At 42.0% G+C, this 21,709-nt stretch overlaps 1 protein-coding gene across 7 annotated transcripts in view; it reads right to left on the bottom strand.

Annotated features, from left to right (window-relative positions):
* The window catches only part of LOC140472397 (Krueppel-like factor 3), an 88,969-nt gene that overhangs the window by 25,940 nt on the left and 41,320 nt on the right, over positions 1–21,709 (bottom strand). For 4 of the 7 annotated variants that reach the window (XM_072567538.1, XM_072567492.1, XM_072567554.1 and 1 more), the window contains one exon: positions 15,115–15,214. In XM_072567538.1, coding sequence (XP_072423639.1) covers positions 15,115–15,171 — 57 coding nt within the window. In that variant the 5' untranslated portion in view covers positions 15,172–15,214. The remainder of the gene's footprint in view (positions 1–15,114; positions 15,215–21,709) is intronic. The other 3 variants (XM_072567542.1, XM_072567508.1, XM_072567515.1) reach the window with 1 other exon arrangement.

Genomic DNA, 21,709 nt, shown 5'->3' with positions numbered 1-21,709 from the left:
TCCAACTACTTTAATCATTTGTGAAGTGATAGTGTATGTCTACATTTCACTGTGCTGACCTTAAGTATCTGTGACTGTGGAATTCAGGAATCAAACGGTTTAACTACTTTAATGACACAATAATGGTAGAGTGCAGCTGAACTACAGATATTCATGTCCCAGATACTATAACTAGCTGATCTCAGTTTTGACATTAATTAGGGGTACTTAGATTTGCCTGACCACTCTCCAGAAGGAAACTATTGTAACCTTATAAATAAAATTAATTCTTCTTTAAATGTTTATAAATTTAACATACAAGCCAGTTACAGCTTTGATCCTACATCAATGCACCCTATGTAGAGGCACTTACACAGCTGGGATCCACAGGATGTGTCACCTGCAGCACAAGCTGGATCTCAGTCCTTGAGAAGTGGCTGGACTCACTTTTGTGCATCCATGAGGATGACATGGCTACACACGTTTAGAGAGGTGGCCACACTACATGGTTAGAAGCATACAGCCAATGAGGAAATGGGTGACTGCCAGGCAATCTAAGAGAATCAGATAAGCATCCCAGGAGTTTAATCAACAATGCATTTTGGATACAGAGGAGGGTGATGGTTCCTCAGGAAAGTATACCAAAGCCAAGTCACTGGCACCCTGGCATAAAGTGTTGTCCAGCTGTACAGGTAATGGGGAGAGAGTATGGTGGGTGAGAGGAAAGGGAGGTGGAGGCAGAACGAGTGAGCCATAGTAATAGAGGATTCCATACTCAGGGGATCAGATATGTTTCTGCAACTGTCAACACGACACTGGGATGGCATGTTGGCTCCCTGGTGCCAGGGTAAAGGATGATCTGGGGAAGGTAATCAACCAGAGGGCATGGTCGATGTTGGTAGGAATAGGGGTGAGAGTCTGAAAGCAGATTTCAGGGAGCTAAGTTGCAAGCGAATGGCATGACACCGGAAACAATAATCTTAGGATAAATCCCAGTCCCACGTGCAGCATGCATGGAATTAGGAGAATGGAATGATTGAAGATGTGGCTGGTGGAGGAGAGTGAGCCTTGAGACCGGTCCTGTGGAAGGTGGGCCCTGTACAGATTGGATACACCTGGATAGAAGTGGAATAAATATTTTCACAGGCAGGTTTGCAAGTGCTGTTGGGAGGATTTAAACTCAAAATCCTGGTGAGATGGAAACCGGAGGGAAAAATTCAAAGCAACGAACAGGAGGCAGAAACAGAGTGAGTGATTCTGAAAAACAGAGGAAGCAGACGTTAAAAATTTACAGCAGAGAAACTTGGCAGTGTTGTGGGGAAAATCTCCAGTCTTGGAGTCAGAATCGGGACTGAACGACAGAGTTTATTGTACAAAGAATCCAGAGCTCCGGGGAAGAGAGAGAGAGAGAGAGAGAGAGAGAGAGAGAGAGAGAGAGAAATATGTCCAGCAGCATGGCTATCAGCAATGAGCCTTCTCTCCTACTCAGAGCACACGTCACAATATTTTATAATTTTAATGGTAAAATGGTCCAAGTCTTTGTTTATGCAGCATGGTTTGTTTACAGAAACCATTGCAGGGTCATTGTCAGTTTCAGCAGCTATGCAGAAGTCCATTGCTGCAGTAGTTGGTTGTGATCATTCTTCCTGAGAAGGAAGATCATTTCCATTGCTGCAAGTCTAAGGTATTAACACTTGTATACAAGCAGTCTCAGGTAGTTAACATTTCTATTGAAGGTGGTGACTGGACTAAGACACTTCGGCAGGCAGTAGACATTACTAGTGTGTACTCTCTCCCCCACCTGCCTTAAATTAATTATCTATGTTTTGTGTCTATTGTGCAGGCATCCTGTTGGCCACAGAAGTATCTCTGTATGTTTCGCTATACTTTTCCACGTAATGGCTCCGTGACCATCTTGTGTGCTAAGTGACCAACTTATAGCTCAGTGACCATCTTGTATCTGTGTGCCCTGTGGCAGCATGCCCCACGTCAACTCCCACTTCAGCAGTATTAAAACGGTGCGAAAGGCTCAAATAACACAAATCGTTGAACTGCATTCAACAGAACTTTATCAGTCAACACATGAGCCCGAAGAGTCATGGCATAATTCTAGATTTAATCTTAGGAAATGAAGCTGGGTTGGTACATGAAGTAGCAGTGGGTGACAATTTTGGAGATAGTGATCATAATACAGTTAGATTTAGCATTGTTATGAAAAGGAACAAAAAGGGAACAGGAATAAAAGTTGCAATTTGGAGGAAGACAATCTTCAGAAAACTGATGATTTGGCAAAAGTGGATTGGTTATTGCTACTTGAAGGAAAGTCAGTGATAAGTTGGTGGAAACATTCAAAACTAAGAATTCTACAGGCTCAGTGTAGACTTATCTCACAAAGAAAAAGGTGGTGCTGCCAAATCAAGTCCTCTGTCATCCAGACGCAAACAGAGTAGAGTAAAGCAGAAAAATACAGCTTATGACAATTTCCAAAAAACAGTTTTTTTTTTAGGAGCTCAAAAGATTTTATAAAGATAGGATTGAAGTAAAAGAAAAGGAAATTAGGAAAGAAATCAAAAGATATTAAAAAATCTTGGCCCGTAAAATTAAAGAAAATTCAAAGATGTTTTATCGGTACATTGGAGCAAAAGGATGACTATGGAAAGGTTGAACCTATGAGGTCAGCAATGCATGGAACATGGAGTCATAGAGATGTAGGGTGCTAAATGAGTATTTTATTTCTGTCTTCACAAAGGAGACAGAGGTTGCTGATATTGTAATCAAGAAAAGGACTGTGTAATATTATATAACAAAGCTTAAAGATAAGGGAAGTCTTAGAGGGACTGAACTACATGAAGGTGGATAAAACATCTGCGTTTGATAAATTCTATTCTAGGCTGTAAAAGGAAACCAGAAAGGAAGTATTGGATACTCTTAGGGTCATTTTCTAATTCTTACTAGATATAGGTGAGGTACCAGAGGACTGGAGGACTGCAAACCACTGCAGCTAGACAGAACAAATAATTAAATGCCAGTTGGTCTGACATCACTGTATTGAGATCCATATTGAGAGACAGAATTAAATGGCATGGATTAATCAGGGAGAGTCAGCATGGTTTGTTAGGGAACCTCGTGTCTTGTTGATTTAACTGATTTTTTTTTGCAGAAATAACAAGGATTGATGATGGTATTACAGTGGATGATGTCTCCATGGATTCTGTAAAGTATTTTGCAAGGTCTCATGTGGCAGATCATGAAGAAAAATTCAAGTCTGCAGGATACAAGTGAATGTGGCAAGTTGGATTCAAAATTGGCTCACTAACAGAAAACAAAATGTAATGATTGACAAATGATTTTGCAAATGGAATATGGTCTGATCTGGTGTTCCACAGGATTCAATGATGTGTCCCATTCTGTTTGTGGAATATATTAATGATTTTGCCTTAAATGCTGGCAGCATAATTGGGAAATTTGATGACACAAATCTGGAGATGTTCAAGGTTCTGCATTTTAGGGAGGGCAAACAAGAAGGGAATACATAAAAACAGGAGTATATTGAGAGAGGCGGAGGAAATGAGAAATCTTGGAGTGCATGTCCACAGGTTCCTGAAGGTGCCAGGACAAGTAGCCAAGATGGGAAAGCTGGTAAATGGGTTGTTTTCCTTTATCAGGTGACGTGCAAGGGCAGGGATGGAATGCTAGAAATATTATAGTTATTTGTTAGACCAGTATGCTGCTATGAGGAAAGATTGGATAGGCTAGGGCTTGTAAAGTTACACCAGAGGAAGCCAATGGATATATTAATGAAGTATACAAAATAACAAGGGGCTTGAATAGGATGGGGGGCCCCATTTCCCTAGCAGAGGTGTCAATTAAAGATGGCTGTGGAGCAGCTGGGCATCTCTCGAGCTCATCCAATCCTGCATGCGTTCCTTCATTGTTCTTCTTTCTTTTTAGTTCTGCTCTTTTTTCTCCATTTCTTTTCATTTCTCTTCTCTTTGGAGCCTTTTGCAGTGGATTAGTCGCAAAATCATCCTGGTATCGACAGTGGCCATGCGCAAAATGGCAGCACCTCTCAGCAGTGGAAGGCAACGGCAGAGGAGTCTCCTCACGGTAACTGCAGGCAGTGGTGGCAGCAGGGACATCCTTCTGGCATTTGGGGATGGTGGCAAAGCTCTTCCAGTGACTGGAGATGGTAGCAGCTGCGAACATTTCAAGATGGTGGCAGGGCGACATCTTGGAAGCGGGTGATTGGAGCGGGATTCTTGGTGTTGGTGAGGTGACAGCATGGGACCCCTGGCGTCATTGAGATGGCAGCAGAACCAGGGACTCCTTATTGCCAGGAGAGTGTTGGTCCAGCACAGGTGGGCCCAATGGCAAAGAAATGGCACCTAAAGATTGGCAACTCCTACATTGGTGGGAGTGGTGCTGGCGGCAGAGAGTGGGTGGAGAAGGGTGGTGGGGCAGGTATCGTTGGTGAGCCAGCTCAGGGTTCACAATCTCTTTGTTCTTACACTCTTCAAAATGGCACCAGATTGTGGTAACTGCTGAAGCTTTGCACTGTATTTTACTCTATTATTCACTGTAAATTGCAAGTGACAATAAATAAATCATTCATTCAATTCCTAAGGGGCAAAAAATTTAAGGTGATCGGGAAAAGGATTTGAGGTGGACGTGAGGAAAATGTTTTTCACCTAGAGTGTGGTGGCTGTTTGGAATTCTCTAAAAAGGATTGGTGGTTGAGGCGAAAACCCTGAACTCATTTCAAAAGAAGTTGGATCTGCACTTGAAGCACTGCAAACTGCAAGTTTATGAGTGAGGTGGGATTTGAATGGATAGCTAGTTTATTCAGCTGGGTCAAACACAATGGGCCAAATGGTCTTTTTTTGTGTATGGTCTGTCTATGGTTCTAAGTACAAAAGTCAAAATATATTTATCTGGAACTTTTTTTTCCACAACATTAACAGACTTGTCTCCAATAAACATTTGCCAGTTGAAGTCTACTATCCAATTGCAATGAGGTTTATTACGTTTCCATTTCAAAGAGAAACTGCAGCATACTTACAGGGACAAAAAAAGTGACTATTCTAATCTTAATGTGGAGGTGCCAGTGTTGGACTGGGGTAGACAAAGTCAAAAATCATACGGCTCTGGGTTATAGTCCGACAGGTTTATTTGGAACCGCACAGTTTCGGAGCCCCTGCTTCTTCCTCAGGCTGCCTTGGGGGAAATGGTGGGGTGCTTCTAACATTTGTGGTTTCAAATAAACCTGCTGGATTATAACCTAGTGTCATGTGATTTTTGACTTTATTCTCATCTTGTTTACCTACTTGAAACTGAATGGCGTGTCATGTTAATTTCAGGCATTAGCTAACCACCACAGATCTACTGCAGCTGACAGACTCAGGTCCTCAATTGCTCTGTAATTCTGAGCAGGCAGTCTGGACAGCAATCAAAAATGGTTTGGATCCTGACGATGTCATCAGAACCTAACTGCAATTTTAAGTGAACAGAAAGTAACTGTTTTGTCAGACTAACTTGATAGTGAAGAGGTTTAGGGTCAGAAGAGACCTGCTGAGGCCAAGAGGAGCAGGAGAGCTTCTCCAATGACTATAGGGTGAAAGATTATGCTTGAACATTTCCTAACTGGCAGTAAGCTTTTAAAAAAAAAACATATTTGAGATTTTGGTACAGGCACTGAAAAATGCCTTGAGTTCCAGCCAAAGTTTCTCAAGGTAAAATAACACTCTTGACTGGCATCTCAATAACCACTTAGGGAATGAAAAATATATATTTATGCTGATGCTTGCTGCTAATAATGACAGGAATGGAGGTCTCTTAAATAAGTATATTTCCTCAAATTAGGTCATTACACCACTTTACACTGCAATTATTATACAGAGAACAGCTGAAATTCATAGGTTTTAGGAACATGCACTGGATTCAAATTAAAAATTATAACAAAACTTGCAGCAATTTTGAAGGTGAAGTTAGACATGTCACAATAAACCCAAGAAAAAAGAAGCAATGTGATTACAAAAGACCATTACCAGACCTCAGGATTGAGTATCACCGTGGTAATGCACTTTTAGCAGCTGAATATCTAAATTCATTCCTTCACTCACAAAGAGATGAAATAATGGTCACTTAAAGCCAAAGAAACAGCTACTAGAGTGAAACAAAAGACTCAATAAAATACCGTGGAATAATGTGGCCTTTCTTTGAAGAGGAATGGTCTTCATGTTAATTGCTCCACAAACCTTGATTTATGTCCTTCGTCTTCTAATCAAAATCAAGTTTATCAATTTCATTGCATAATCACTGCTACCTTATTCTCAGGCATCATCATCCCTACTGTCACTGATTATCACCCATCCTCCACCTTATCACATACTCTCACTTCTGTTCTTTCCTCCTTTACCCACTCCTGCTTTAAACATTTCTCACTATTGCTCCGTTGAAAGAAACTAACTTCAATTGTTTCGGTTTCCATAGGTACTGCCAGACATGTTGGGTATTTTCTGTTTTTATTGCAGAATTTCAGTGCCAGTTTCTCAGGCACTATGAGATGATGACATAAATCCCACAGAAACGTGTTTCTAAACACAACAATATCACAAGTTGCTGCTGTTATGGCCATTAGTTTCTAAATGACATAGTTGTGCCATTTAGTGTCTCCTCAATTATTGCGATGTTGCTCCTTTAAGAACTGAATGCGGTCATGTTAAAGTATAGATTGGCAGATTGCCAGATTTATCAACCCATTTGCTTTTTGGAATGTCTGCTGCAATTCATAGGTGTGAGGCATCTGATAAAGTCAATAGCAGAATGAGTATAGATTGCTTTATGTTAAACTAATGTCATACATTGATTTTTAGATAACAGTATCTAGAGGTGGAACAGAAAGAAAGTTGAAAATTGGCCATGTCATTGTCCAGTTTTGTTTTATTCTCTCAGAATATACACTCAGCTTCTAGATCACGTGAAGAGGCTTCTGTATGCGCCGCAGGTCCTATATATTTTTACTTGTTTCCTACATTGTAATATTGACTGTACCTCAAAAAAGAACCTCATTGATGTTCCAAAGTGCCTCACAGGCAAAGTCAAGAAAGCACTATAAATATGCACACATATACTCATTATAAAATCCTTCACAGGAAAGTTCTATGCATGTATGCGATTCTAAGTAATATATGACTAGATTCCCAATTAGACTATTCATCAGATATTCTACACAGTCAGTTTTAACTAGTGTGGCTGTCAACTCAACATTTTAATCTGTTTTACATCTTTCTCCTATTGACGTATATCGACTATATTTGGATTTTCTGAGCAGGTGGTTGGCCTGTTGATAAAATCAGTGTGTGCACGATACCGAGCTCAGGCACGACAAGGTGGGGAAACACAAGACAGAGTTGTTTCTCAATTTCAAAGAGTTTTGGAAATCCTCAATATGATCACCATGGCCTCTTTTTATAAAGTTCCTGTGGACATGATTATCATTGTGATGATGACAGCAGATGCAGAGAAATTTCTATTTTTACTCAAAAAATTAGACTGCTAGAAAAGCTAAACTACGATGTTGCCTTCATCTCCAAAGTTTGTTGTGCTGAGAATGTCCACAATGGGGTACTTCACCAGGCATCAGCACCCGCAAAGCCAACTTTTGTCCCTTTTTTCAAGGCGTTCATAGATCATGTAAGAATAATGCCAAAGGTTTCTGCTCTTTTGGTAAAAGAAGCAAGTGAAGAATAGAAGTAGCAGGAATTTATTTCCTATTAGTTTGGTTACATAGAACATTAAAGACTAGAAACAGAAGGAGGCAATTGAGCCCCTTGAGCCTAATCTCAGCCTCAACTCCATTTTCCTGCCTGCTCTCCGTAACCCTTCAACCCATTAGTAATTAAAAATCTGCCTATTTCTAACTTCAATTTACTCAATGTTCCAGCATCCACCACAATGTGGAGTAGTCACTTCCATAGATTCATGACCTTTGGAGAGAAGTAATTTCTCCTTATCTCAGTTTTAAATCTGCTACCCCTTATCCTAAAACTATGACATGTCGTTCTGGATTAAAACAGACATTATTTCCCACTCTGCACTTATCTAAAGGATGCTAATTAGTAAATTGCTCTGCCTCCTAACATTTATTGATAATGTGTGTTTTTCTTCAGCATACATTATTAAAGAATGCAATATTTACATGAACAACATTATGAATACAGTTTGCAGAAGAAAGATGATGTGATGTGCAAAACTGTACCAATTGACCCAAATAATATCTAAACTCCCTTTTTCTCAAGAATAGGTACCGAGAGATTTTAAACTGCAATCCCTCTTCTAGCCAATTTAATGCATCACCAAGTGCTTTTTCCTAAAAGTTATCAGCAGTCTCTTCTGTGCTGAATGATCCTGTTGAGCTTTGTTGAATACGACATCTTATTTATACTCTCAAATCCTTACTTTTTATTATGAAGGTCTGATCTAAGCATTGTCCCCTGAGTTTATGGCAAATGTTGCTCTAAATCAGTTCATGCCTCAAAAAAAGTTTAGAATTAGATTTAATTAAACTGCTTGTCTGTAATAATGTTTCATTCAAAGCACACTTGCTGCAACTATCAATATCACTCGAATATAAATCATTTTCTCCACTGCCCTGGATTAAACCAAGGTTAAGAGAAAACAGCCTTTCCTTAGGAGCTTGGGAATAAATAACATCTCATTCTTTGCCTTTTCCTGTGTATAACCACTGACCTGAAAACTGACTATAAATACAAATTTTTAAACATGTACAACTAGGATAAATTTGTAATTTTCATAACTCAACAAAGGATAGTAGCTGACTTCTCTTTGCCATGGAAACAAAATATTCTGCAGGCTACCAGACACGCTCTGTTAAAATAGTTGCAACCAATACCCTAAACAAAGAGACACAAGCTACCTTTGGAAAGAAGGTCACACCAATAAGGCTATCCCTGTTTTTAACTATGAACTTCACACCAAGAAGTAACTGCCACCTAGTAAGCAGTTAACACACGTGTGAGTGAATTATAAATAAACAGCATTTTTTTGTTTGACTGTAAGAAAAGATACTCTTCCTTTGAGGAGTCTGCAAGCCATGTACTAAAACTGGAAAATCTGATCTCTTATGATTTTTGAGTCTTTAGGGTGCTGCTGGTAATTGCTGTTTTGCTAATGCTTCCCTCACTGCTGATATTTAGTACATCTATATCCTGGAACTGAATCAAAATAGCAACGCTTTGACTGCTCCTTCTAATATTATTGCGACACTTGTAGTCTGTACGAACTGTAGCAGTATGCCAGCTGATCTCTTTGTTCTGATTTGTGTCTTTTAATGATCAGCTATACCAACTGATTCATCAGTATACATGGAGCTAAAATAGATCAGAAAGTTTGGGATTGTGCTGAAACACATGATCTCAACCAGACAACAGCACTGATACTAAAATTATCCCCCTGGTTCGGGTGGAGAATTCTGATCAGAAGATTTTGATTGTAAATGTTAGGTCACAGTATGATTAGGGTTAACTGTGAACGGTTTTGCAATTGGACGGCAATGCCAAGTTCTAGTCAAGGCTCATCTATAAACAAATGAAGAGAGCACTGAATGGAATGCACAATTTCACCAGGATGTGTTAATTACAATTATACAGCTGCTCCTGGAGGGACTTCCCTGTCTGCTTTTAACTAAAAAACTGAAAAGAAAAGCATTTTTTTTTAAATGAGAGCTCCCATCTCAACTGAGGAACCCCTTACCAATCCATATTAAACAACCTCCTCTGAAAACAGCCCACATTTTTATAACCATGGTAAATTGCACCACAGTTCAGACACAACATTCTAAACCAGTCTAAACAAATTAACCCACAGCATACATAAAACAAACCCCAATTTGCCCTATCTCCCAATGTTAACAGGTCAACTAACCCAGCCAGGATCATAAGTCTGGGCTGAAAACAAAAACACAGAATTCTTCACAGTGACCTGACAATCTGTGCCCATATTTCAACAGGAATGTCCAACAATATTTAGTTTTCAGTTAATTTCCTGACAAAGATAGTTTATTACAAGGTGCTAATCATCCTAAAGACATTTTTGACATCAAAAAGCAATATTAGTATCTAAACAATGAACTTGCTGTACGCTCCAGATGTCCAGAATAAAACTGCTCAAAATAGTGTTTTGTTTTGATAATGTTTTAAAGAGGTAGATGGTCAGGTTATTGAAACAGTTAAGATTCTGAGAAACTTGACACAGTAGATGCTGTGAGGATGCTTTCACTGCTGGGGAACTTAAAATTTGAAGACACAATTTCAAAATAAAGAGTCTACCAATTGAGATCGAGATGGAAAGGACCTTTTCTTTACTCTCAGACAGTTGGGAGACTTCGGAATTTTCTCCCCCCAAAAAGAAAAGTTAGAAATTGGGTTGTTGAATATATTCAAGGAAGAGCTAGATAGATGTTTGAATGAAAGGGGAGTCAACGAGAATGGGGACTGGCAGGAAAATGGAATTAAAGTCAGTCTGTTCAGCGATGAACTAACTGAATGGAAGAGTAAAGTCAAGTGGACAAATGGCCTCCTGCTGTTCTTAATTCTTATGTTCTAACACTGTTTCACAGTGTGAACAATACTCATCAACTAACAGAAGGATTTCAATATTGTGGAGCTAAGAAACTAACTGGGACTTCGATGTTGTGGCCATTTCGGAGACATGGATAGAGCAGGGACAGGAATGGTTGTTGCAGTTTCCAGTGTTTAAATGTTTCAGTGAGAACAGAGAAGATGGTAAAAGAGGGGGAGGTGTGGCATTGTTGGTCAAGGACAGTATTACAGTTGCAGAAAGGATGTCTGGGGACTCGTCAACTGAGGTAGTATGGGCTGAGGTTAGAAATAGGAAAGGAGGTCACCCTGTTGGGAGTTTTTTATAGGCCTCCGAATAGTTCCAGAGATGTAGAGGATAGGATAGCAAAGATGATTCTTGATAGGAGAGAGAGAGACAGGGTAGTTGTCATGGGGGACTACAACTTTCCAAATATTGACTGGGAACACTATAGTATGAGTACTGTAGATGGGTCAGTTTTTGTCCAGTGTGTGCAGGAGGGCTTCCTGACACAGTATGTAGACAGGCCAACAAGGGGCGAAGCCACCTTAGATTTGGTATTGGATAATGAGACCGGCCAGGTGTTAGACTTGGAAGTAAGTGAGCACTTTGGTGACAGCGATTACAATTCTGTTACTAAGTGATGAAAGGGATAGGTGTTACCACTGGGCAAGAGTTACAGCTGGGGGAAAGGCAATTACAATGTGATTAGGCAAGATTTAGGAAGCATAGGATGGAGAAGGAAACTGCAGGGGATGGGCACATTAGAAATGTGGAGCTTATTCAAGGAAAAGCTCCTGAGTGTCCTAGATAGGTATGTACCTGTCAGGCAGGGAGGAAGCTGTAGAGCGCGGGAGCCGTGGTTTACGAAGGAAGTGGAGTCTCTGGTCAAGAGGAAGAAGGCGGCTTATGTTAGGATGAGATGTGAAGGCTCAGTTAGGGCGCTTGAGGGTTACAAAGTAGCCAGGAAAGACCTAAAAGAGATTCCTCAGAAGAGCCAGGAGGTGACATGAGAAGTTGTTGGCGGATAGGATCAGGGTAAACCCTAAGGCTTTCTATAGGTACTTAAGGAATAAAAGAATGAAGCGAGTAAGATTAGGGCCAATCAAGAATAGTAGTGGAGTCAGAGGAGATAGGGGAAGCATTAAATGAATATTTTGCGACAGTATTCACTCTAGAAAACGACAATGTCGTTGAGGAGAATACTGAGATACAGGCTACTAGACTAGGTGAGATTGAGGTTCACAAGGAAGAGGTATTAGAAACCCTGCAGAAAATAGATGTCCCCTGGGCCCGATGGGATTTATCCTAGGATCCTCTAGGAAGCCAGGGAGGAGATTGCCGAGCCTTTGGCATTGATCTTTAAATTGTCATTGTCAACAGGAATAGTGCCAGAAGACTGGAGGATAGCAAATGTGGTTCCCCTGTTCAAGAAGGGGAGTGGAGGACAATCCTGGTAATTACAGACCAGTGAGCCTTATTTCAGTTGTTGGTAAAGTGTTGGAAAAGGTTATAAGAGATAGGATTTATAATCATCTAGAATAGAGTTATTTGATTAGGGATAGTCAGCACTGTTTTGTGAAGTGTAGGTTGTGCCTTCTTTGAGAAGGTGACCAAACAGGTAGATGAGAGTAAACTGGTTGATGTGGTGTATATGGAATTCAGCAAGGCGTTCGATAAGATTCCCCACAGTAGGCTACTGTACAAAATGTGGAGGAATGGGATTGTGGGAGATATAGCAGCTTGGATCAGTAATTGGCTTGCTGAAAGAAGACAGAGGGTGGTGGTTGATGGGAAATGTTCATCCTGGAGTCCAGTTACCAGTGGTGTACCGCAAGGGTCAGTGTTGGGTCCACTGCTGTTTGTCATTTTTATAAACGACCTGGATGAGGGTGTAGAAGGATGGGTTAATAAGTTTGCAGACGACACTAAAGTCGGTGGAGTTGTGGATAGTGACGAAGGATGTCATAGATTGCAGACAGACATAGATAAGCTGCAGAGCTGGGCTGAGAGTGGCAAATGGAGTTTAATGCAGACAAGTGTGAGGTGATTCACTTTGTTCGGAATAACCGGAATGCAAAGTACTGGGCTAATGGTAAGATTCTTGGTAGTGTAGGTGAGCGGAGAGATCTCGGTGTCCATGTACACAGATCCTTGAAAGTTGCCACCCAGGTTGACAGGGTTGTTAAGGCATACAGTGTTTTAGCTTTTATTAATAGAGGGATCGAGTTCCGGAACCATGAGGTTATGCTGCAGCTGTACAAAACTCTGGTGTGGTCGTCGCACTTGGAGTATTGTGTACAGTTCTGGTCACTGCATTATAAAGGAGGATGTGGAAGCTTTGGAAAGGGTGCAGAGGAGATTTACTAGGATGTTGCCTGGCATGGAGGGAGGTCTCATGAGAAAAGGCTGAGCACTTGAGGCTGTTTTCATTAGAGAGAAGAAGGTTGAGACGTGACTTAATAGAGACATATAAGATAATCAGAGGGTTAGATAGGGTGGACAGGGACAGCCTTTTTCCAAGTATGGTGACAGCGATGATGAGGGGGCATAGCTTTAAATTGAGGGGTGATAGATATAGGACAGATGTCAGAGGTAGTTTCTTTACTCAGTAGTAAGGGTATGGAATGCTTTGCCTGCAACGGTAGTAGATTCGCTAATTTTAAGTACATTTAAGTCGTCATTGGACATGCACATGGATGTACGTGGAATAGTGTAGGTTTGATGATTGGTATGATAGGTCGGCGCAACATCGAGGGCCGGAGGGCCTGTACTGCGCTGTAATGTTCTATGTTTAACATATTGGCTCACTTCACAAGAACAAGGAATGTATTTTTACTGATACAATAGCTATTCATGCAACATGCTATGTATCAATGGACCATTCTGAATCATTCTGAAGGAACATAAATTATTTTAGCACAGGAAGTTGACACTTGGACTCATCCTTTCCGTGCCAGCAAAATGAGCTTCACAGCTTATTCCCACTTTCCAATTCTTTGTCTATAGACTTGCAGGGGTGTTGGTTAGCTCTGTTGATTGGATGGTTGGTTTGCGATGCAGAGTGATGTCAATAGTACAGGTTCAGTTCTGTACCAGCTAAGATCACTATGAAGATCCCACCTTCTCAACCCTTCCCTCACCAGAGGTATGGTGACCCTCAGGTTAAGCCATCACCAAATGCCTCTCTCCAATGAAACAGCAGTCTTAAGGGCCTCTGGGATTGTTGTGATTTTACCTATAGATCTGTGGGTTATAGAATTTAAAAAGCATATCAAAGTATTTATGTACCCCAAGGGTTCTTCCTTATACTATTCTTTCAGACCTCACCAATCTCTGGTGAAAATATTTCTCCTAATCACAAAAATCAGGATTCTTGGGATTGAGGGTCATATAATAACATGGACTCAGGATTGTTCAATGCACCAAAAACAGAAAGTTGGAATAAACCTTGCATCTTCAGATTAGAAGGCTGTAACTAGTGCGGTACCACAGGAATCAGTACAGGGCCTCAGTGATTTTGTCTCCAGTGATGACTTGGATGAACAGTGTCACAGAATGTAATTGCTAAAATCAGCTGGGAATGTAAGTAGAGAGGAGGATGTGAAGTGGCAGGTTGGGTAGGTTTATAAGAACACCAAGGATGGAGCACAATGTAGCGAAGTGAGAAGTGATTCACTTAGGTCAGAAGAATTAAAGCAAGTGAAATATTTTTTGAATTGTGAGAGATTGGGAAATATTTGCACTCATTGGTGGGCTATGGCGTGAGAGAGGAGGTGGGATTTTGGGTGTCCTTAAACCAGAATCACAAAATGTGGTTATAAATTGAGATGAGGAAATTTACTCCATTCAAAATTGTGAATCTTTCGAATTCTCTGCCCCAGAGACCAATGGATACTTATTCATGACAAAGATTGACAGATTTTGAGCAAGAGGAGATATGGGAATTGTGTGAAAATTTGGAGTGAAGGTTGAAGACCTTACCCCAACCATAGTTGTACTGAAAGGTAGAACAACTCGAATAGATGTATGGTCTATCCACTCTCCTATTCTTTATTTCTTCTGAAGGAGGAAAAGATCCGGTTGAAGTTTCCATCAGCCAAAAGGTCATAGATGTAGATTTTGAGCAAAGGATCATTGGATAAACATCATGAGTAGAAACACTTATCTATATTCTCCTTCTTACTCTATCTCACATTAGCTAAAGGTATAGAAGCTGTGGATCAAAATGCAAGCTTATTTTCAAATCTGCAAGGCTCACCTATTAACAATATACACTCACTATAAGCTGTAAACTAATTACAAAGTATATCCATTAGCATCCACTGTAAAAACGAAGAGTCCTATTTTACCATTGGCTATATTTTAAAGAAATCCTCTCTATTAATATGGATGTGTCAACTATTTAATGAAATGTGAAGTAAACCCTAAATCAGAAAATAGACAAGAATTCAAAATGAAAAAGGTGATGGATTTGGATTTCCTGCTCCTTAACCAAATGATGACATTCACACTCACCATTGAAACGGGTTCCATTGGGTCTTGTTTGCCAGGCAAACGGTCAAACATAAGCATTTTGAGCGAATTGCAACCCCAGAAGAGTTAGATTTTCTGCCTGCTGAAAGAAAAGTGAAGATCTTGAATGTGGATTATTAATTCATTCAGTGCATTCACAAATCACAATCAAAGATAATAAATGAATTATGGAAGCGTGCCATAGTATCTGAAATGTGACCTCCAGTTAGAAATGAGGAAGTATCAAGCAGTATCATCCTTATCCTGAAGGGCTTTACTATAGCTTCCATCTTATACTCATAAAACATCCCTGCAGAAAAAGTGACAGACTGATGCTAATGTGAGCACACTCCTGTTGGTCTTCATCAGTGCGACAACAGCAACTGAGCATGACATAATACCGATGACAAAATGGAGTAACTGATGTGAAACTTGACCACTTCCTGTGTCTGCATCAACCCTTAAATCTCTCAGGAGAATGGCCAATTTTAAAACATACATGAATGGTCTTTGAAAGAATCAAAATCATGCCTTATAGCTGTGAAAGCTACTGCAGGAATCACAATTTTATAAATTGTGAGCATTATTGGATCTGTACCTGGAAAATGGTTCAGGGCTTGTGCATTTGGACATGGATTGCTTCAGTATCTGAGTATTCACAAATGGTAAAAGGTATTCACATTTTACAGTTGTTGAATACCTCCACTTCTGATCTTATAATGAAAGGAAGGTCATTGGTGAAGCAGCAGCAGGTGGTTAGGCCTAGGATACTACCCTGAGATAGTGATAGTCTGGGATTGAGATGATCTACCTTCAAGTACAGCAAACACCTTCCTTTGTACAAGGTACAACTCCAACTAGTGATGAATTTTCCTTCTGATTCCCATAGAGTTCAGTTTTTCCTCGGGCTTCTTGATGTGAAGGGCTGTCACTCTCACCTCACCTCTGGAATTCAGCTGTTTTGTCCATATTTGAACCAAGGCTGTAATGAAGCGAGGAGCTGAGGGTCTGAGTGGAACCCAAGCTGGGAGTCACTGAACAGATGCTGCTTGATAACATTTTGCATCACTTTACTGAGGTTGAGAGTAGACAGAATGAGGGGGGGGGAAGAGCAGGTTGAACTTGTCCCTTGTTTTATGTAGGTAGAACATACCTGGGCAATATCTCACACAATATCTCACAACATCTTGCGCCTCCATCTTGTTCTTGATATCACATACAGTTTATCAAATTGGCTGAAAATGGGCATCTGGGATGCTAGGGAGATTGCTCAGGAGGAGATTACCGTGCTTGTTTCTAAAAATTATATATATATTATATATATATATTGTTTGTCCTATTATTCTAATATATAAAACTCTTTTCTGCATTTTCGCAAGACAACATGACCCAATGCAACTGAAAGGGACATAAGTACATAACGCTAGCAAAAAGCTAAAAATGTAACTCTTCTATAATGCGTTGGATGCATTCTTATGCAACTCTGCATTATAGAAAAATTGCACTTTAGAAACAACACTTAAAGTGGTGATATAATCGCGTTACAGCCAACACATTTTAAAAGTTAGTGTTTTAGAAACAGTCCCCATGCGTCAATTGCAATGAACTTGCATTAACAAACCACATGTCAGAGCAGAATGACCTGTACTTAGTTTACTAACACCATTATTTCAAACAGAATCCATAAATTACTTCATCAACACCTATTTGAATAAAGATTCACTAAAATTTAAAAAAGATAGAGTCACCATAGTCCTTCCGAACCATAGGGCCACACTCTCATTTGAGAGATGACTGGAGGCCCACACCAGATCCCAGCTCCCAGCCCTGCCGAGTTTTCACCATCCCCCCAGACCTCCCCCTCACTGAGGACGAACGATCAGTCCTCAGCAAAGGACTCACCTTCATCCCCCTCCGTCCACGCATCAATGAATTTAATACACTCCGTGACGTCGAACAATTCTTCCGTCGCCTCCGCCTCCGAGCTTACTTTCACAATCAGGACTCCCGCCCACCTTCCGAGGACCCCTTCGCCCACCTCCAACACACTGCATCCACCTGGACACCCCGCGCTGGCCTATTACCTGCCCTCGACCTCTTCATTTCCTGCCGCCAGGACATTAGCCGCCTCAACCTGTCTACCTCCCTCCCCCACTCCAACCTCTCACCCTCACAACGCGCAGCCCTCCAATCCCTCTGCTCCAATCCCAACCTCACCATCAAGCCAGCGGATAAAGGGGGCGCAGTGGTAGTCTGGCGCACTGACCTCTACACTGCTGAAGCCAAACGTCAACTCGAGGACACCTCTTCCTACTGCCCCCTCGACCATGACCCCACCCCCCATCACCAAACCATCATCTCCCAGACCATACAGAACCTCATCACCTCAGGAGATCTCCCACCCACAGCTTCCAACCTCATAGTCCGGGAACCCCGCACTGCCCGGTTCTACCTCCTTCCCAAGATCCACAAGCCTGACCACCCTGGCCAACCCATTGCCTCAGCATGTTCCTGCCCCACTGAACTCATCTCAACCTACCTCGACACTGTCTTATTCCCCCCTAGTGCAGGAACTCCCCACATACGTTCGAGACACCACCCACGCCCTCCACCTCCAAGACTTCTGTTTCGCTGGCCCCCAACGCCTCATGTTCACCATGGATATCCAATCCCTCTACACCTCCATCCGCTATGACCAGGGCCTCCAAGCCCTCCATTTTTTCCTCTCCAGACGTCCCCAACAGTACCCTTCCACCGACACTGATTAATTTGGCCGAACTGGTCCTCACCCTTAACAATTTCTCCTTTGAATCCTCCCACTTCCTCCAGACCAAAGGGGTAGCCATGGGCACACGTATGGGCCCCAGCTATGCCTGTCTCTTTGTTGGCTACGTAGAGCAGTTGATCTTCCGTAATTACTCCCCACCTCTTCCTCCGCTACATTGATGACTGCATTGGTGCCACCTTGTGCTCCCGCGAAGAGGTGAGTGATTCATCAACTTCACCAACACATTCCACCCTGACCTTAAATTTACCTGGACCATCTCTGACACCTCCCTCCCCTTCCTGGACCTCTCCATGTCCATTAATGACGACCGGCTTGACACTGACATTTTTTACAAACCCACCGACTCCCACAACTACCTGGATTACACCTCTTCCCACCCTACCTCTTGCAAAAATGCCATCCCATATTCCCAATTTCTCCACCTCTACCGTATCTGCTCCCAGGAGGACCAGTTCCACCACAGAACACACCAGATGGCCTTCTTTAGAGACCGCAATTTCCCTTCCCACGTGGTTAAAGATGCCCTCCAACGCATCTTGTCTACATCCCGCACCTCTGCCCTCAGACCCCACCCCTCCAACCGTAACAAGGATCGAACACCCCTGGTGCTCACCTTCCACCCTACCAACCTTCGCATAAAGCAAATCATCCGCCGACATTTCCGCCACCTCCAAACAGACCCCACTACCAGGTATATTTCCCTCCACATCCCTTTCCACCTTCCGCAAAGACCGTTCCCTCCGCGACTACCTGGTCAGGTCCACGCCCCCAAACAACCCACCCTCCCATCCTGGCACCTTCCCCTGCCACCGCAGGAACTGTAAAACCTGCGCCCACACCTCCTCCCTCACCTCTATCCAAGGCCCTAAAAGGAGCCTTCCACATCCATCAAAGTTTTACTTGCACATCCACTAATATCATTTATTGTATCTGTTGCTCCCGATGCGGTCTCCTCTACACTGGGGAGACTGGACGCTTCCTAGCAGAGCGCTTTAGGGAACATCTCCGGGATACCCGCACCAATCAACCACACTGCCCCGTGGCCCAACATTTCAACTCCCCCTCCCACTCTGCCGAGGACATGGAGGTCCTGGGCCTCCTTCACCGCCGCTCCCTCACCACCAGACGCCTGGAGGAAGAACGCCTCATCTTCCGCCTCGGAACACTTCAACAGTTTCCTCATTTCCCCTTCCCCCACCTCACCCTAGTTCTAAACTTCCAGATCAGTAACTGTCTCCATGACTTGTCTGGACTTGTCCTACCTGCCTATCTTCTTTTCAACCTATCCACTCCACCCTCTCCTCCTTGACCTATCACCTTCATCCCCTCCCCCACTCACCCATTGTACTCTATGCTACTTTCTCCCCACCCTCCTCTAGCTTATCTCTCCACGCTTCAGGCTCACTGCCTTTATTCCTAATGAAGGGCTTTTGCCCGAAACGTCGATTTCGAAGCTACTTGGATGCTGCCTGAACTGCTGTGCTCTTCCAGCACCACTAATCCAGAATCTGGTTTCCAGCATCTGCAGTCATTGTTTTTACCGGGAGGGTCGTTTAACTTGAGCATTACGAAACCGCAGGTAAGGGGAGAGCTACCAAAAATACACCACACAATGGGATGTGTAGATCTTTTGACAGCTTTTGACAATTCAACAATGTAAATTAGCTGAACTACAATGCAAAACAAACGTGAGGTGAATTAGCTTCTTTCAAAACTTATGATCGCACGTTTCCTTGTCATTACAAACACACGATACAATAGAGAGTATTAATAATAATTACGAATAAGGCATGACAGGATGGATGTAGATAGAGCAATTCCTCGGATTGCTGGGCATAAAATCAAAAGGTTATAATCTTAAGATTTGAGGTAAGCCATTTAAGAGTGAGCTGAGGAGAAATTTCTTCAACAGAGGGTGGTGAATCTTTGGAATTCTCTGCCCCAGAAGGGTGAGGAAGCGCAAATATTGAGCATGTTCAAGATAGAAATTCATCAATTTCTGGAGACTAAATGACATCAGGAAATATATAGATGGTGCTGGAATATGATATGAAGTCAGAACCAGGCAAATGGGGGCAGCACAGTGGCTTAGTGGTTAGCACTGCTGCCTTACAGCACCAGGGACCCGGGTTCAATTCCAGCCTCGGGCGACTGCTTGTGTGGAGTTTGCACATTCTCCCAGTGGGTTTCCTTCGGGTGCTCCGGTTTCCTCCCAAAGTCCAAAGATGTGCAGGTCAGGTGAATTGGCCATGGGAAATTGCTCATAGTGTTAGGTGCATCAGTCAGGAGTAAATATAGGGTGGGGAAATGGGTCTGGGTGGGTTACTCTTCCGAGGGTCAGTGTGGACTTGTTGGGCAGAAGGACCTGTACCCATACTGTAGGGAATCTAATCTAAAAAAAAGTTGAGTAGTACAGGAGGCTCAATGGGCTCAACAGCCTGTTTGCAATCCTATATGAAAGTGACTTGTACAAGATATGCATGACACTTATGAAGCTCACAACATCCCAAATAAATACACAATTTTCTCAAACAATTTCTCCTCAAGATAGTGCCATTTAAATTGATTCCTGCTTTCTTTTCAGAACTGAAGATGGATATCTATCTTATTTCAAAATTCAGATCAAAAGCTGAAAATACATTTTCCCCTTCTGATTTTGCAAGAGACTTCCATTTTGTCTTCGCAATCAACACAGTAATACTACAGACAGCTAACACTGAGTTTTTGCAAATGTACAACAATAACTTTGAGCAGATCCTCCACAGGCCTTCACCACCAGGAGCATACTTGGGGAATGCAGGTGCTGATGTCAATGGTTCCTGCAAGACTGCTCAAGGAGGAAGGAAATATTTATGAATTTTACCCTTCATTTATTCTAGAGGAAATAAACTGTTCATCCAGAGTTGGAACAAATAATTCCTGTCACTACATAATTTAAATGGGTGAACTGAAGTACAGAATAGTGGAAATCTCAGTGAAATCTTCTGTGCTAACGGTTTCGGCATTCAGCCGAATCGATCAGCTATTGCTACACACTGACATTAGATTGACAACCAACTCATTTAGAGGTCAGGAGGAGGGCAGCAATGACTTACCATTCACTCTGGCTCATTTACCTGCCTGATAACTTCACAGATGGAAACTACAACCAATGTATCAGTTCCAGACACAGTTGGTGAATGTTCCAAAACTGGAATCTTTTGTAAAATCTGATCAATAATATAATACCCATACTGATACAGTTTATACCTTTGTAATGTGTTCTCTTCTGTTTCCTTTCATACCTTCACACATAGAATAATACTTCTTTCCTCTTGAGGATGGACAGACCCCTCTCGCTTTGTTTGTAACCGGTAGAAGGGCAGCGCTAAGCTTCCATCTGCATGTTTACCAGTATAACTTTATACAAATGAGTGTACCACATGGTGTTTCACTCACCACTGTTGTTTAGTGAGGACGAATAGTCTAACCAACAATGGAGAACAACGGGTTAAATGAATAGCTGAAGGAAGGGTGTGCTGGTCTTTGTTGGAAGTTACATCTGTTATGGCAGAACTGTGGTGTGACTGGTCTACTCACCCACCCAAGCTCAGGGGAGGAGTTATTCTCTGGAATAGAAGTGACAATGTTTCAAAGGGCAGCAACAAAACATCTTTAATGATCACCCATCCTAAAAGAAAAAACAGCAAATATGATCCCTTGGCAGAATCTGACTGAGACAGCGGTCAGAATTGTACTTGTTATCACCTGATTGTTTTGGTAAATCTTTCATTCTTGAATTAAATGTTACAAGAAAAAAAACAAATCAAA

The sequence above is a fragment of the Chiloscyllium punctatum genome, chromosome 1, assembly GCF_047496795.1.
Source record: "Chiloscyllium punctatum isolate Juve2018m chromosome 1, sChiPun1.3, whole genome shotgun sequence".
Lineage (NCBI taxonomy): Eukaryota > Metazoa > Chordata > Chondrichthyes > Orectolobiformes > Hemiscylliidae > Chiloscyllium > Chiloscyllium punctatum.
This window is presented reverse-complemented; position numbering and strand designations above follow the sequence as displayed.